The 19,514-nt window shown below is 28.2% G+C and overlaps 2 protein-coding genes across 3 annotated transcripts in view; one reads left to right on the top strand and one right to left on the bottom strand.

Moving 5' to 3' along the window:
• Positions 1 to 19,514, bottom strand: part of LOC127279870 (uncharacterized) — a 574,826-nt gene that overhangs the window by 20,909 nt on the left and 534,403 nt on the right. The gene's annotated exons all lie outside the window — the stretch shown is intronic.
• LOC127279860 (uncharacterized) lies at positions 1,817 to 13,544 on the top strand. 2 transcript variants are annotated; one of them, XM_051302499.1, is made up of 3 exons: positions 1,817 to 1,991; positions 3,823 to 3,982; positions 10,613 to 13,544. In XM_051302499.1, exon 3 carries the CDS (start codon positions 10,627 to 10,629, stop codon positions 12,742 to 12,744), a length of 2,118 nt encoding a protein of 705 aa, XP_051158456.1. In that variant the 5' UTR covers positions 1,817 to 1,991; positions 3,823 to 3,982; positions 10,613 to 10,626; the 3' UTR covers positions 12,745 to 13,544. The 2 variants fall into 2 exon arrangements, with proteins under 2 accessions (XP_051158456.1, XP_051158455.1); XM_051302498.1 differs by lacking the exon at positions 3,823 to 3,982.

The following is a 19,514-nucleotide window of genomic DNA, read 5'->3' on the forward strand; positions in this document are numbered from 1 at the left end:
GGGGAAAAAGTCAGGGAATTTTATCAAAAGTACTGGAAAATTGAAAAATTCAGGAAGTGCAATGGAAATTCTGCTTTTCGCAAATTTTAATTCAAATACTGACTTGAAAAAATTTCTGTAAAATTTTTTTATAAGTAAAAACCTCTTCAAATCTTTTTATTTGAGTCAGGGAAAAATACAAAGTTTCATCCAGGGCCGACGGAGATAGTGTGGAGTGAAGAAGTACTCCACACCTGGGAAATTTTCTGGTTTGAAATTCCACACCTGGAAATTTCAATGAAAGTGTAAAACTACATCCAAATTTAATGATATGTAAATAGAAAATTTAATCTAGTAATACACTTTTATTCGCTCACTTAAATTTCACATATTGTTTCAAGAATTGAGATAATTTTTACTTGCTTATTTCGTACTTACATCAGAGTATTTTTTTTTATGTAACACATTTTTGGCTAACAATTTTTAATTTGCAGATACTTTTCAAAGAGCTATGGAAAAATTAAAGTTATATGAAAAAGGTTCAGATGTTAGTACAGACCCCGACGCCAAGTCGAACCGAAAATTTAAAAAATTAAAAAGACATTCTGACAGTGATTTTCAATATGATTCAAATGGAGGAAATAAAGTTCCAAACAGCAACATGCAAATGAATTTTAAAGTTACTCCTATCGACGAACGTAAAAAGGAAAATTTACCACCATTTCCTAAATTAAAGTTACCAAGATCAAAAATTCCATTTGTTTCGAGAGTTGAAAGGGTTTCATTACCTTACCATCATCAAAAGAAAGGAAATTATGGAAATCCATCGTTGAAACCGACAAATTTTGTAGCGAAAAATTCTGTGACAACAAATCCAGATCCGGCTGTGGAAAATTCTATTACGAAAAATTCTGTTATCACAGATCCTGTTAGCACAAGTCCTGTCATCGCAAGTCCTGTTCATTCAGATATGAATAAAGATACTTCATTGACAATTGATCCTACAAGAAAGCCATATGGTACGTCTGCCAATCCACAAAAAGTTTTGGTACAAAAAAATGCAACTGAAGAGCTGAGTTCACTGAATAGACCAAATTTGAGGGTTCCCAAACACACTGCACAAGTTGTACCGGCGTTAAATCAACGTGCTAAAGGATTTAATTTTTCTTCGCGACCAAAACAATGTCCAATTGTACGAAATATATATGCTTCTGACAACGTATCATTGCAAAGAAAACCAGTTGCTGATCTTCAAAATAATACTCCAACAAACCAAAATAATGAAGGTAATTAACTTATTGCAATGATTTTAAATACGTTTTTGAATTTATTTCTGTAAATTATAGTTTCAATATTGTTTTTGTATAAATTAAAAAAAAATATTCTGCTCAGAAGATGATTTAAATGTCATCTCATAAATAAAGATAGGAACTTTTTTCTAAAGCATAAAAACATAATTTTGCTTGAAAATTTTTTGTTGTTTTTGGAACCCGAGATCGTCTACAACGTTTATCATCAACGATTCCCAATAATTAATAAATTGTCAAGCATAAAATAATAACACTTTATATCCTTTAAATTTTTGTCTATTACAAGTTGATATAAAAAAATAACATACATTCTTGTAGACAAAGATTTAAAATAAAAAATCTATCATAAAAATTTTTTGGTTTGAATCCGAAGATACTAAATTTTAGTCTTTAAGCTCGCCTTTAAGATAAATAAGTAAATAAATTACATTACTTATTACAGATTTTCAGTTTCGTAAGGCTGTGATGCAATCATTAACTCAGTTGAAATTCCTACTTTCATCTATAAATGAAAGAATTGATGATTTGAAAAGTGATATAAACGAAACAAAAAATGTACTACAAGAAAATGGTGTTAATGGAACGGTAACATCAAATCCAAATGAAATGAATAATATCAAAGCAATTTTCCCAATTCAGGACTTACAAGAACTGGAAAATTTCGAAAATAATCTCACGACAGCAGAATTTCGCCGGGATGTCGTAAGTGTTTTCAAAATATTTTTATGTTAAAGTTCAAATATTATTAGTTAAATTTTTCGATGTTTATGTAAAAATCGGGGTAATTCCGACACTCTTAAAAAAATCCATTGTCAAAGATTAATAAAAATTGTTAATTTTAAATATTCGGAAAAAGTGAGGGCAATTTCAACAACCTTATAAAATAATTTTTTCATTTTTCATTTTTTTTCTCGTGTTTATACTCCTGCCCTATTGGGCATATAACCATTCTACAAATTTTCTTAAAGTTAACCTACTGCGCCTACAGTGCGACTTTTTTCGAAGATATAGGTGTACTTCGCATTTCCCTGGCCACCCATTGGGTATTCTTGCCAGTGGACAGTTAGGAAAAAACTGTAGTGAAAAACCCTCCAGAGTACAAACGGTTTATCGACAGTCTAGTTTCGGCGGTATGCATCGGATTATAATAAAAAATTCATACCATAGCACCTAGACGTCAAACCTTCCGCTCAGAATAAGCTCACCTGTAGGAAAAAATCCCCAACCAACTGAGCTATTCTGTCGGTTATAAAATAATAATTTCGACTGTCTACTTTCAAAATTTTGTATTCATTACATGAAAAAGGAGCAGTTTTCTTTCATAAAAATTGTCTATGTTAAAAAATGTAACAAAGATGTCGATTTATTTTTAAAAAATTCGAGAAAGGTTAACGTTGTGGCACAAATTTGACAGATTCTTGGTAAAGGACTAAATCTGACCTAACCAATTTTGTGTCACTTTAAATGTGTAATATTAATATAATACAATGACTTTTCTTCCAAAATAACATTTATTTTCAAGCGGCCGTCTCCTTTGCTGCTTTGCCTTTTCTTGATTCTGATATCTTTCTTTCCTTTTTCCAATTTTCTGACAATTTACTTCCAAACTTCCTGACAATTTCTTTTAAATTTTCGACGAATTCTCTTCCAAAATTTCCTGCTAATTCTCTCTTTAAAATTTTGTCGAATTTGTAGAGCAGTCGCCGGCCGTAAAGGACCGTCTCCTTTGCTATGCTGCCTTTTCTTAATTCTGCTTTCTTTGTTTCTAATTTTCTGACAATATACTTTCAAGTTTTCTGTAAATTATTTTTTATTAATTTCCGACAAATTCCCTTTTCATTAAAAATTTTTAAGTCAAATTTTTTTCTAATTTTCTGTCAATTATGATTTTTTGCTTGTGAATTTAATTTTAAAAATTAGCGCCAAAATGATTGGAAAAATTTGTAGGGCCACCTGCTCTACGTCTTCACTTGCGATATGCTTTAAAAAATAAATGTTCTCCAAGGATTAATTTCCATATATTTACATGCATTATTGCCGAATGAATAGAGTAATACCTAATTCTAATGTTGATTTTGCGATGTTGGGATTTGGGGTTCAAAAAAAATTTTTTTTTTTGACAATAATATTTATTTTAAGAGATTTTTTAACATATGCAAAGAAAAAAGAAAAAGTTTTAAAACATTTCTGCATTCTTATTGTGCTGAAGCTAGCACCTAGTTATTTTATTAACTGAAAATTAAGTATTTTAACTTTATTTAGTTCTTATTAACACAATATTTTCTCAAATTAATTAATTTGATTATTATTGAATTTATTACAGGGGCTTAGCCAGGGTGGGGGTACAGGGTTTAAACCCTCCCCGAAATCTTACATTTTCTTTAACCCCTCTTTTTTTCTGAAAAAATTTTCTGAGTTATAGTTATAAAACCCCCACCGAAATTTTTTTCTGGCTACGCCTCTGATTTATTATGTTAGTAAAAACATAGATAAAGTGAAAATATAATATATTTTGAATATATAAAATTTTCAGCTTCTTTTCCTTAACAAAATTGGAGGGAAAAGTGTTAAAGAAGCTGTTTATTGCATGTTACAAAAAGTGTTTTGTAACAAAGTCGCAACTGATTTTAGTTGGATTGGATATCATGGAAAATACAAGTTCTGTGATTTGGAAATTACCAAGTTGATGATGGGTGAGTTTAAAATTTTTGAATATTTTTGACAATTACAAAAATTAGAAACTTTATCTTTATAACTCCTTACAATTCTGCCTTTGCTCAATTTCAAATTTCCATTCCTGTTGACCAAGTGTGATTTTCAGATGAAATAAAAAAGCAACAAAATTTTAGATAGTATTTTAAATATGATTGAAAATTATAGTTGAACAACATACTACGTATTGATTAAAACCTAAAGATGTGCAGAAGTGAGAAAAACTCAGATAGACAATCGAAACAATTTATTTGTAATTTTACTGTTTCTCAATTAAACCTGCTCAGATATTGTGGCTGGGCCCTGGCTGGGAAGCCTCAAAGCCGCTTGAAACAAGGAACCCGGTCGGGGCCGCTAGAAAAAGACCGATCTTCAATACATCTCATAACTTTAATTAGTTTTCCCAAAAAATTAAGAGAATTGGACGCGTATTTTTATCAAAGACGTGGCAGAAACTTTAAGCAAAAGGATATTTATTGATAAATATTATATAGAAAATCAAATTATGAAAATATCTGTATATTGAGAAAAACAAAATTTTTGTGAAATATTATTTTTATTTTATTTATTTATTTTTAAATAATGTTCCTAAGGTTAAAAAGCCTATCGCAAAGTAAAAAATATAAAAACAATTTGCCGTATATAATTATAAGCTTAAAATCTATTTGAAAAGAAAACAAAGAATGCACTAAATTTAAGATAAAAACCAAAATTCAAAAAAGAAGAAAAAATTTTATATAATCAAACTTATGTACAAATTAAAATTTCTGCCACTTTAAAGTTGTTTTTCCACTTTTAAGCCCCTAAACATGATGCGGATGATTGGACATAATACATTGGATGATTGAGTAACCAGTCCAATTATCCAATTGTCGTTTAGACATTTCGAGATTGAGAACATATTATTTCAATCTTTATGGTGTAAAGTTGGAGAGCGATTTCTAACAGTGTAAAGGAAATTAGTCGATTATAATAATAGTTTAATTCAGGCGCGTATTCAGGGAGGGGTTTGGGGTTTACCCCCCCCCCGAAACTTTTTTTTGGTTACACCCCTAGTTTAACATTGTATACGTATTATTTATTACATTATATTAACATTCGATTAAAATTATGATTCATTAAAAATTAGAGATTCATTGAATTTCTTATCTATTAATTAAAATTTGTTTATTTATTTTATATAAAAATAATTCACACAAGTGAGCGTTAGCAAGCGAGGATACATCGCTAGTAATAATTAACTTAATCAATCTCTAACTTTAAAAGACATTCTTAAAACAAGCTTATATAATAAGAAATTGAACTTAATCTTGATTTTCTGATTTCTCCACTTAAATTAAGTAGAAAATATTCTTAAAATAAGATTATGCTTATTTTAAGAATATTTCCCACTTAATTTAAGTGGAGAATATTTGTGGCGCCTATTTAAGGTTGGGTTCTCAAATGACAGTACTAGTCTACATCTATAATGGTATATTTATATCTTCTATCGAAATATACCCTTTATCCTACATTTTAGCACAAGACCAGTAAAAATTGCATTTAAAGTTCGTGTGTGGTCTTCAAATTACATTAAATCATTGAATCTTTAAACCTGATAAAAATGAGTTTTTACCGATCAAAATATTATTATCTTTTTGAAACGTTAAATCTTTATATATGGTGAGGTACTAGGGGATTTTGGGGTCTTTGATTACGAACCTACAGTAAGAATTCAAAAATTCAAAATGATGGATCCAATATTATGGAAGTATTTTGAAAAGATCATTGGATTAGACTACATCCAATTACAAATTTTTTTCTTCTTTATGTTTGGAAAATATTAATATTTTTTAAAAGTTGGATTTTTTTACTAACGAAACATTTTGTTTAAATATATGTGTATTTAATCTATATTTTAAGTTGTATTTGCAATTAGAAATATATCTAATAATTACTTTAACTTTGTTTTATGTCAAATAACTTTTCTATGTGTCGACACCTGTCGTCAGGAAAATGTTTTTTCAAATGTCAGTTCAATATAATTGTATCTTAAAAACAAATTTAATACGAAGTTAACTCGAAAATTAATGCTAAACAATATTATTCTTAACTATTCTTAAATTCAAAAAAATGTTATCTCAAAATACAATACAATAAAATAACAACTGAACCAAGCGTACAATATGCTTTCTCAAAATAATATATTTATTTTAATTAATATTTTTAAGTAATCTATATTAATAAATTAAATACATACTCATACATATAAACGCTACTTTCACAACTTTGTTTCATAATTAGATAAAAAATTTTAATTCAAGTAAGTGTCAAGTTAAAATAATATTTTTCCTTGTCAAATAGTTTTAAAATAGAATAATTTCTGTGCTACAGCTAAATTTGTTAAAACTTATTCATTTTCTTATAAAATGCCAAAAATGTTTAAATCACCATTAAAAAACAAATTTATACATTATTATTAGTTTTTGGCAAAAAACCATAATACATAAAAAATGTATTTTTATGAGATCTGCCATTGTGACTATGATTTTCATAATCAGCGCATAAAAATACATAGGAATGTGTAGTACCAAAATAATCTGAGGTTTGCATGAGAGAATACTCAATTTTGATAATTTCAAAAAATCGAGTATAAAAATTTGAGCCAATTTAAAAATTTCAATTTTGATGATATGTAAGTTTGGCGTGGAATCATATATATATATATATTAGATATTAAAACCCATCTCTGTTTCGATGACATAATTGCATTTATTTGTTTGTTTTGTGTTGATCAATAACGCGTCGTTTTACCTGCCATTAAGGAGTCTTCTATAAATATATTTAAGGTGGAACTCGAGGTTGTAATCGAAACAACCCTATGATTTCTGGGAGGGTATAATTTGTAGCTCTCGCAAGAGGACAAAATAAGAATATTTTCAACCGGATAAATTAAGTCTTTTTTTCATTTTACTGAATCATTCAACAAGTTCTAGAATAAGTACTCAGTATTTAGTTGGCGGTAAATAATATACTACTTATCAAATCTGGTCATTTCGTAGCTTATTGGACAAGCCCTGTAGAAAAATTTAAATTTTACTTAAGCTTGTTTTTAACGAGTTCTTCGAAAGTTAGAGATGTTATTAGAATGTTTAAATTAAAGTCTGCAAGGTACATAATTATTTTTTAGAGTCTCTACAGAAAAATAAAAATTGGACGGAGAATTCGATCATTGCAAAAATTAAGGATTGGTTGCGTCATGCACCACAACGTTTGAACACTGAAAACAAAAAGCTTGACTGGAACCCAAGCAATGATGATGATTATCTATTTGAAAATGAGAATGATGATTTAGAAATTGTTGAGGGAGAAATTGCCGAACCCCAAAGAAATGCTGAAACCAATTTCGAAAATGGCGATGACGAAATTGACGATGATGGAAATGCCGTTGACGAAGACGACAATAACGAATTTGACGAAGACGAAAATGACGATGCCAATAATATTTAAATTGATTAATTTCTATAAGACTTTAAAATTGTGTTTCTTGTTTTTTTTTTTGCAAAAAAAGATTGATTTTATACTGTGACATTAAAGTGCATTATTTTGACTTACAGTTGTGTGTAACGATGCCTTCCCTCATTTGATATGAAAATAGATGGTGAAAAAGATTGGTATTTAATACATCAAGAATTCATGACGCATTTCGATGTTGAATTCAACATCCTCATCAGAACATAGTTTCTGCAAAAACTAATTTTTTTCATGACACTAAGATGTCAAATACATTCGATATTATACAGTTTTAATACATACCAAGCAAGGAAATAAAACATTAAAAACCGTCGTCTTTAATATGTTTTATTTCCATTGGTATGTATATTAAAACTGTATAACATCGAATGTACCTCTGACATCTTAATGTCATGAAAAAAATTAGTTTTTGCTGAAATTATGTTCTGATGAGGATGTTGAATTCAACATCGAAATGCGTAATGAATTCTTGATGTATCAAATAAAACTATCCATTTAGGCCACAGATCAATACCATCTTTTTCATCTATTATCTTGGCTTAAAATAATAAGGTTTTACTTCGAATACTCACTAATTTGATGTTTTACTTTTTTTTATATATAATTTGTTGAATGTGGACAAAATTTCGATTTTCAATTGGTTCATTTTAAAAATCATATCGAAAATAGGTAAATCAGAGGGTTTTTGCATTCTTATAATATGCAATGATTCTCAAGTAAATTATTTCTACTCCTGAATGACTCATCGTGGTTCATAATTGACTCCTGCACAAGTGGGACATGAGTTACTATTTATGAATGTCACTTATCAATCACGATGAGTCACTTAGGAGTTATTTAAAATAAGCAAACCACTGAAAATTAATGCCTTTATTTAGGGAAAGCGTTGTTACACACGACTATACTTGATTGTATTATAATTTTCAAATGCAGATTAAAAGTACATACATAAATGTCAAAGTGATTAATTCAAAAAGTGTTCAAAACTGACAGATTTAATAACGTCATGGTTTCCTGCACAAAAAATACAAATAGATAATTTCATAACTACATTATGAGCAAGAGCTCTGACTGCTTCCACATCATTCTGGGTTCGAATATATTATGAGACAAAGTTAAAGGTTTGTTTGGTCAACTATCCTCAAATTATTCCTTTTTAATCTAATCACTGAAATCCTATTTTTTTCATTTGAGGGAAATATCTTGCTGATTCAAGCTGAAATTAAACATGTATAACAAAAGAAAGGTTTCTTCAAAATTTCAAATAGTTCTTGAGCTTTTAAATGTAATTAATAATTAGCACTTTTACGAATACCGCATCAATTTTTGACAATCAAATTTAAAGTTAACAAATAAAGACATGAATTGCATTTTTTGTAATATAAATTAAATCAACAAGATGCTTTTCTCAAATGACGCCTTACAACAAAACTAACAGTATAGCTATACATTAGTATTAGGAAGAATTTAGTTCTTTGAAGAGATTCACTGTGACAAAATTGTTATTTGCGCCCATGCCACACAAATAATTTTTTATATAACATTTTGCGTCAAAAACTCGACTGAAGTGCTGTTGTGGAAGGAGCCACTGTGCGTAGAAGTACGATTTCCCCTCCTTTTAAACACCAGTGCGTAAACTGCGCTTTAGTCGAGTTTTTGACGCAAGGTGTTATAAAAACTAATTTTATAATTGATTTTTTTATTTTTATATATTAAAAGCGACTAATTTGTATGCGTAATCTTATAATCATCATATGGTAAAGTTTTGGTGATGGAAATACCATAAGAGATAAATTTTGGTAATACCATAAACTGCTAATAAGCTTATTATACAATCTAATTATCCACCATGAATTAATTGAACTTTTTTCTTTTGTGTAGTTTTGTATTCTTTTCTATTAGAGGTGTGCAAAAAGCCCGAAAACTCGGGTCGGGTCGGGCTGACATTTTTTCGGGTCGGGTCGGGCTCGGGTAACCCGAAAGTGTCGGGCAGCCCGAAAAATTAGGGCTACCCGAATTTTTTCGGGTTATTGAAAGAACTCGATTTCTCAAAAATTTTGATTTTTTCAAAAATTTCGAGCACTGGATGTATCAAGAAAGTTTGTGTAGCATTCCAGTACTCGAAATCTCAAATATTTTTTAATAATAAATTAAATTAATTTTTAAACAATAAAAAATGTTAAAAATCCGAATGCATTCGGGTACGCGACAACATTCGGGTTTTTGAAAAAGCCCAACCCGAACCCGACCCGAGCCCGAATTAACCAAACCCGACCCGACCCGATAATGAAAAAGCCCGAAATTTTCGGGTCGGGTTTCGGGCTTTTTGCACACCTCTATTTTCTATACATTCATTAGCTGGGAGACACGGATTTTTAGAACCCTATTTTTAATTTAAATTTTTCTCTTTACAATGCTTATGATGAATTAAATTAAGTAATTTTGTATCCTTCATATATTTTTTTGCAAAAATAAAAATTAACTAATTTTATAACTTCAAAACATTAGAACATTTATTTAAAATTTTTTCTAATTTCAAATTTGCAATCCCTTTTTTAAGTATTATGTTTAAGTGAGATTTGTTGCTCTCAAAAACCGAGCTGCAGAAAATGTAACTAAGATATGACAAAAATGAAGAATATTAAATCTTTGTGTAAAGTACCGTCCACGAGAATCAGGACAATTACACTCAACTCACTTTTACTTGAAGAAATTGTAACTTTTTGTAATTTTAAGAGTAAAAACACCTAATATAAGATTGTACTTGCAAATGTCCAACTATTACATTTACCCTATATAAGATTTTTAAAATCAAAGATAAATGTTTAATCAATCTGCATTATATGTCATGGTGAATCCTCTTTAATTGAACTCCATTTGTTATTCGAACGAAAATAATTCATCAATTTTTAAAATATTACAAAAAATATAATAATTAAGCAATTTAGCAAAAGAGATACGACACAGATATTGAAAAAGTCAGTCGTATTTAAACTGTTTTATTTTCAGTCGGATAATCATTAACGCTATTCGACAATTTGTATTGTGTTGTGTTGTCAATTTATTTATTTTTATTTACATAGAAAAATTATTTTCAGGTAAAATTTAAACAATGAAGAGAAAACGATTAATGGATTTGTCTGAACGTCAACTGCGACATCGGGTTTCCCAAGATATGCTACAGCATTCTTTCTTACATGTTACTTTGCCAAATACAGCCGAAGTAGATAATACGACACATAACTTGTTGAACGTAGTAATAAGTAATTCAAATCAGTCGACCAGTTCAACCAGTCAATCAGTTCATAATGAAATTGAAATTGTCAATGAATCCACAACCTCTGAACCAGTTTTTTGTGAAAACTCGTCAAACGTCAATCAAGATGACTTGAATGTCCAAGATGATCTGAGAATTGATTTGGACAACATTTATTATGAAAATGAAAACTATGAAATGGATAAAGACTCTGAAAATTTGAAAACTTTTTTAGCAACCTGGGCTGCAGATTATAATATAACACATTCTCAACTTAAACCTTTATTACATAAATTGAATGAACACACATGTTTCCAAGAAGAAATTCCTAAAGATCCAAGAACATTACTTAAAACCCCTAGAAATAAGACAGTTATAAAAACAGTTCGACCAGGAATCTATTATCATTTTGGTATAAAAAGTGCAATTGAAGAGATACTCACTAAATATGAGAATTATCCGTTATCAAATATTAAAATAAAAATAGGAATTGATGGTGTTCCATTAGCTAAATCTTCAACAGCACAATTCTGGCCAATTTTAGCTTCTATTGGACCATTTCCAGACATTTTTATAATTGGTGTTTATTTCGGACATGAGAAACCTACATATGAAGAGGAATTTCTTGAAGATTTTCTGTCAGAAGTAGAAGATTTATGTATTGATGGTTTTAACTTCAAAGAAAAAATTCTCGACTGCGAAATCGATTGCATTATTTGTGATGCACCGGCTAAATCATTCATTTTAAATGTCAAAGGACACACCGGTTATCACAGTTGCACCAAATGTATCATCAGAGGAAAGTGGAGTAAACATAGAGTATGTTTTCCTCACACAGGCAGATTCCATAAAAAACGAACTGATGCAGACATCCGAAATCAATTACATAAAAAACACCAATCGGGACATTGTTGTTTGCGCCGCATTCCAAATTTCGATCTCGTTAACGATATTCCACTAGATTATATGCATCTCGTGTGTCTTGGTTGCATGAAAAGATTAATGTACTTTTGGGTAATTGTACGTTCAAAATGTCGCTTACGAAAATGGCAAATAAGCAAACTCTCGTTACGTTTACTCAGAATAGCAAAGTATATTCCGACAGAATTCGCTAGGAAACCTCGTTCTATAAAAGTAATAAAGTTTTGGAAAGCAACAGAATTCAGGCAATTCCTTTTATACACAGGCAGCGTGCTTTTGAAAGAAATTTTACCCTATAAATTGTATGTACATTTTAATTCACTTCACGTTGCTATCAGAATTTTGTGTAGTAAAAATTTGGCAAAGAAAAAAAGATACTCGAATTATGCGGATGACTTATTGTCACACTTCGTTAGGTCCCTTACTATTTTATACGGAAGTTTTAGTGTATCTCACAACATGCATGGGTTATTGCATTTAGCAGATGTTGCCAAAAGGCGAGGTTCACTTGACAATTGCAGCGCGTTTGAATTTGAGAATTTTATGCAGTACCTTAAAAAATGGATGAGGAAAGGTGACAAACCCCTACAGCAGCTTGTGAGAAGATATTCGGAATTTAAAAAAAATTGTACGAAACTGACAAAGGCACCGAAGGAGGGAATTATAATTAACGATTGTTCTCAACATTGCGACGGTCCTTTGCTCGATGGATGTTGTACCCCTCAGTATAAAAAATTAACAATTGAAGGATTAACATTGGATGTTTCAAAACTAGGTGACACTTGTTTCGGTCTCAACAACAAAGACATTATATTAATCTCCAATATTGCACATTCTGCGGATTCCAAAGAAATAGTTGTAATTGGACAAAAGTTTAAAACTGTTGGCGATTTTTATACGAAACCATGTAAATCCTCTGTAGTAAATGAATTTATAGTAAAAGACTTGTCCAATTTACAAATGTGGCCGCTGAAGGAAGTAAAACGAAAATATCTAATCATCCCGACAAAGAAAAATGAATATATAGTGTCTTCATTGTTGCACATCGATTGATTTTATTTAAGAAAGAGACTGAATTATGTTTGCGATAAATTAAATTTATTAGTATTTAATTAATTAACCTTCTGTTAATTCTTAATGACAAGTCAATCATATCGGAAATAAATTTTCTCATTCAATAATCGTCGTAAGCCCTTGCCTAGAATAAACATATTGAGAATAAATAACATAAATTGAATAAATTTCTTCTGGGCATTTTTAATGGCAAGCCATTTGTACTAGAAATAAATTTTATGATCCTGTATTCATTGTCGACCTATTTCTCAGAATTCTCGATGCAAACAAAAAAATGTACAGTTTCGCTTAAAGATTAATTTGTCTTTGCCTTGAAATGTAAATTGAATAGTCTCATATTATTAATTTATTATAACAAAAAATATTAGCTTTGTTATCTGCGAAGAAGCACATACGTGTAAATAAAAGAGAGATTAACTATTGTTTGCTACAAAAAAACACGAATACTTTTTAATAAATGTCGATTAGATTATACTGTTAACGTTTTATTCTCAACATGTTCGATATTGTTACACTTATCTCTGCAACACAACCGACGTCATTAATCCTCGAAAAAATGTGTTCTTGTTCGCATGATTATGTTTTTACATCATAGTCTTAAATAATCTGCATCATCGAGTGTGAGGTCAATCGATTTTTGTTAATTACATTTTAAGAATAAGTTGAAGATGTTGCGTTTATTTAATAGTTAATTATTGTCTTATGGTGAAAAGTTTATTTTCAATAAGCTTGACATTATTGTATCACTACTGTAATTCAGCCGACATTGTCAAACTTAAACAGAGAATTTATTTTTATTGTTTGTTGAAATAAATTGATTATTAATTTGATTTTAAAAATAAATACAAATGAAATGCAAATATTTAATTTGAAATTTATGAATAAAAAGTTTATTATTCCAATAATCAATTATTCGTTTAAGATTTAATTCCTTGAACTATTCGTAGAATTGAGTGTCAATGCGGTTAAGCACTTAATTGCAAGTTATCAAGCCAATCAAGTGACCAAAAAATTAAAGGGATTGATTTTAAAAATTTTTATTTTTAAAATATTATACTTTGTAGGAAATGACGAGGTGTAAATTTTTATCTTTGAGTTTTATTATGGAACAAAATCTATCAAAAATAAATGCAAAAATTAAAAAATTTTATTTAATTTGTAAACTTAAAGCGTCGTATTTTTATAAAATATTAATAAATTCATTTATATATATAAACGCATTTCTATTTAGGAAAAACGATAATTAATTAAATCATCAATATTTTAACAATTTTTAACTATCAATAATGGCCAGTAACAAAATATTGTTTTAAAAAGTTTTTTGCATTTATTTAAAGTTTTTGTATAATAAAAATGGTCGAAGAAAAAAGATGATCCTCTTTACTTTCTACAAGGTTGTATATTTTCAAAATAAAAATTCTGATTTTTAATTTTTTAACATTCTTGATTGCTTTATTGTCTTGAACTTTATTACTGAAACAGTTTTTACAGGACTCTTTCAACTCTAAAAAGCCTTGGTCCTGTCGCCTCGACACTGAAACACTGCTTTAGTTCCTTGTCTTTTTTAAGTGAATTTTCCCTGAGACCGTAATACGTCAAAACATAAATTTTTCAGATTCCTATAACATGGTTATAAGAAACGTACATACATTTAATATTGCATATTTGTTACAATATACTGCACACAATTATTAAACGTATTTAATATTCAGCAGATATTTACAATATCCACCCGATGTAAAACTTGATTGAAGTAATATTATAATTTTAAAAATTTTTATTTTCAATATTATAGAATATAAACAAAATATAATATTCATGAAATATCCTAGCGTCATCCCAGCGATATCCCTGGGATATCGAGGGATATCCCTGGGATCTCCTTGGGATATCCCTGGGATCTCCTTGGGATATCGTGGGATCTCCCTGGGATCTCCCTGGGATGTCCCAGGGATATCCCACGATATCCCAATCACCGGCGGTTTGGATGTCCCAGGGATATCCCTGGGATATCCCAGGATATCCCTGGGATCATATCTGGATATCCAACATTTGATGTGGATATCCCACGGATATCCGTGGGACATCCTTTTGTTATTAGGGTATATTATTTAATACAAATAACGCAATATTTAGGGCTGATTTCACCAACTGTAATTAATAGAATAATTCCTGGTTAATGTGACTTAATTATAAGAATGCATTCCACCATAATTTTAATCATGATTAAAAAAAAGTAATCATCGATTAGCTTAATTGACAAAATTTGACCAATTAACAAGTTAAACAGCAATTATTTATGTTATTGATACGGAAATATAACCTCAAAACGAAAAAGTTTTTATTAATAATTGGAAATTGCTAAGTATTTTAATTAAATTTTATAACAAAAATAGTTAATAACTTTAGAAAAATATTTATTTTTATATAGGTAAACGATTTTATTTTCTAAAAATGATAGCCCCTAACATCTTTCTACCAGCTTATTTTGTTTTTGCATCTGTCTATGAACATTGGATAATATTTCTTTAATTTTCACTAGCACCCCTATAGCCCATAGTGAACGAACTACACCCACGTTGATAATATTAGCATTATTTTTAATTAACGACAATATAATTATTAATTATATTGTTACTAATTATATTCAAATTACATTATTTCAAATAAGCCCGTTTTACTTCGCTTCGGCCAATGAGATATTGTAACATCATTTGAGAATTTTTATTAATTTAGAGTTTTCAATGTTTTTTTCTCGCTAGATATTTTTTCAGAGTTGTCAATGTTATTTTCAATGTCTTTCTTCAAGTTACAAATATTGTTATTTTTAGCTTATATTTCCTCCAGTTACAAATAAGTCAATAATATAAATTTTTACAGTTACAATTAGTTATAAGATAAGATTAAAGAAAGTAGTTACATGAACATGGTTAACGACAAAAAAATGCGAAAAATAAACAGGGACAGGAGAAGATCTTTGGACAAGAAAGTTCTTAACAACTAATCAGATTTCAGCAACCGGATTAAAGTCGTGGTTAGATAATTATGTTTATCTTTTAATCGACAATTAAAAATTGTTAATTTCCATTCTGTTCTACGAAATTTTATGATACATTTCTTATCGATGTTAACCTAATCACGCATATACTCAATTACAAATAATTCATATATTTCTATTGAACATATTTTATTAACAAACATCTTCTCTGTCTCTTTATTTTCGTTTTGTTTGCCGGAGCGAATCGTCGTTAATTGACTGCTTTCTCTGATATTATATTACAAAAAGTGTATATAAATAAAAAGTTTATAAATTAATAACTAAAAAGATCTGTGAAAATGTCTGAAAAGTTGAAAGACGTAAGTACCCCGTAAAAATGTATATTACATTTATTTTTCATTTATAAGGAAATATAACCTAAAAATACAAAAATGTCTAACTTTAAGAAAGATGTGTTTTAAAGAAATATTATAAAACCTTATAATTATTGACAGAAAAATCCGAAGAAAAAAAGCGTCAATTTTACAAAGATTGAAAAAATTACATTGACAACCTTAGTTGAAAAATATAAACATATTTTAGAATGTAAAAAAATCGGACAAGTGCGAGTTACACTCGCACTGAAATCGAGGGTTCCGTACTCGAAGTGAACTTATTTGGTATAAAAACAAATGTTTAAAAAATATGTGTTGTATATTAAATAATATATGTGATACAAAAAGGAACAATTTAAAAAAAAATTTAAGAAAATTGTTCCTCCTTTGGTATAAAAACAAAAAAAAAATTTTAAATATGTGTTGTATATCAAATAATATAAGTGATACGAAGAGGAACAATTTTCTTAAATTTTACAAAATTGTTCCTTTTTGTATCACTTATATTATTTGAAATACAACACATATTTAAATTTTTTTTTGTTTTTATACCAATGGAGGAACAATTTTCTTAAATTTTTTTTTAAAAATTGTTCCTTTTTGTATCACATATATTATTTAACATACAACACATATTTTTTAAACAGTTGTTTTTATACCAAATAAGTTCGCTTCGAGTACGGAACCCTCGATTTCAGTGCGAGTGTAACCCGCACTTGTCCGCTTTTATTTCATAAAAAATATTTTACTAAAAAAATATAAGAAACATAATTTTATTTCAACTCGCAATATTTTTTATTGTATTTACATTTTGCGTTTTAATCTTTTAATTGAATTTAAATCATTTAAATCACATAACTGAGTTAAAGAAATTTATTGCTTTCTCCGCGAGGAACCCAAATTTTTATAAAATGAACATAAAGAACCCCCTATTTTATTTTAGAGTTATAACGACTGAAGAAATAAACTTAAGCAAAAAGTCCACTGTTTCCACTTCTTATCATGTTTATTAAATTACTAGCGATGTATTCCTCGCTCGCTAACGCACGCTCGGTTAAAATTGTACTTATTGTTGTTTACTTATTGTAGTTTATGTATATTATATATATAATTTATGTTTTAAATTAATATCTTATTAATATTGTATAAAATTTATCTTAATTTTGATCAGTTTCATTGAAGGATGAAATGACAATTGTTAAATATTAGATTTTTGTATTATAATTATGACAACAATATTAATTATATTATATTATAATATATTTTTTTTATCTTAAATTATATTATATTATATTATATTGATGTAAATTGTCCCACAAACACATGTAGATTTTGCAAATTTTTGAGAAAAATATTCGTAATAAATCGAAATACTTTTTAAAATATCGGTTTTTATTTTTATTATCTATAGTAAACCGTTATAAAGAGATTCTTGTTTGATTTTACATATATTACTAGTTCTCCGGAATAATGATGTATTTGAATTAAATAATGATGTTGTTAAACGAATGACAGGTGAACCTAGAGAATATTTAAGTATAGATTCATCTGAAGAAGATGAAAAGTGTGACACAATAACTAACTTAATACCAATTGAAGTATTAAATAGTTTAACTCCAAATGGACTTCCTCCTCACAAATTAATATTAAAGATTGGTGCAATTGTGATACTTTTAAGGAATATTAATTTAGAAAGAGGTCTTTGTAATGGAACAAGACTAAAAGTTATTAAAATGGGTAGATTTTCTATTCATGCACAAGTAATAACGGGAAATTAGAAAAATGAGATTGTAATTTTGCCACGAATTACATTGTCACCGTCTAACAAAGAAATACCATTTCAAATGTCAAGAAAGCAATTTCCAATAAGGCTTGGATTTGCTTTAACAATCAACAAATCTCAAGGCCAATCTTTCCAAAAAGTAGGCATATACCTTCCTTCACATGTTTTTAGTCCGTGACAATTATATGTTGCTTTATCAAGAGTAACTTCAAAATATAATCTTAAAGTATTATTATATAAAAATTCAAGTATTACACATAGCGAAAAAGGAATAAAAAAAAGATAGGCAATGAAAAAGAAATTTATGTAAGAAACATTGTTTACCAAGAAATATTACAATAATATTTAACACATGTTTTAAAAAAAATCGACTACGAAGAAATCTACTAACTCTACTTTATAAATAAATTAATTCATTGAATTGGAAATGGATGCGCTGAACTGTAACGTCAGCGCCATAAAAAAATATTATAATTATTATTATACTGATCATATCGCATAGAAAGGATTAAAAAACCATTTAAAAGAAAAAAATATATAAAATATGCTCCCTCATTAACAAAAATATATAAAATTTAATCAAGTAATAACAAAAACTGTAAACTGGCTGCGCTGAGTAGTAACGGCTGCGTAACATAAAGAAAATAATATAATAAATTATAATAATTTATTAATAACATCACTCATATAAAACTAAATTATAAAAAATTAATTTAAAAATTAATAAGAAATAAAACAACTCACGAAAATTGCAGAATGGATGTGATGAATAAGTTAAAACATATTATAACTTTACATTATTGTAAATGAAAATTAAGTATTAAAAATAAAAAAATCAATATTTTTCTAAATCCCTAATTTTTTTGGACTTATAAAAAAAAATAGTTTGTAAGATTTTCTAACAGCATATATGCAAAGTATTTTGATTTATTTGAAAATAATTGAAAATAGATTTTTCAAGGACGGTGTCGAGGTCACAGGGTCGGTGTCGTTTTTCAAAATTTGTTAACTTAATATAATAGAAGATGTTTCGTTTTAAATTAAGAACTGTTAAAATTATTAAGTTAAAAACATTTGATTTTAATGACACCTAAAATTAGACACAATATTATAGGTTACTAACTAAAAATTGATAAAACAACAATAAATAATAAAAAATAATAATAAAAAATTGAAAAAATCAAAAAATTCTTAAAAAATTGCAAAATAACCCTTTTTCGGGTTAAAATTGAAAAAAGATGTTACATAAAAATAGTTTGTAAGATTTTCTAACAGCATATATGCAAAGTATTTTGATTTATTTGAAAATAATTGAAAATAGATTTTTCAAGGACGGTGTCGAGGTCACGGGGTCGGTGTCGTTTTTCGAAATTTGTTAACTTAATATAATAGAAGATGTTTCGTTTTAAATTAAGAAATGTTAAAATTATTAAGTTAAAAACATTTGATTTTAATGACACTTAAAATTAGACACAATATTATAGGTTACTAACTAAAAATTGAAAAAACAACAATAAATAATAAAAAATAATAATAAAAAATTGAAAAAATCAAAAAATTCTTAAAAAATTGAAAAAAAACCTTTTTCGGGTTA

This window comes from Leptopilina boulardi, unplaced genomic scaffold (assembly GCF_019393585.1).
Source record: "Leptopilina boulardi isolate dan_hultmark-lab unplaced genomic scaffold, ZJU_Lbou_2.1 LbouV2_224, whole genome shotgun sequence".
In the NCBI taxonomy this organism is placed as follows: domain Eukaryota; kingdom Metazoa; phylum Arthropoda; class Insecta; order Hymenoptera; family Figitidae; genus Leptopilina; species Leptopilina boulardi.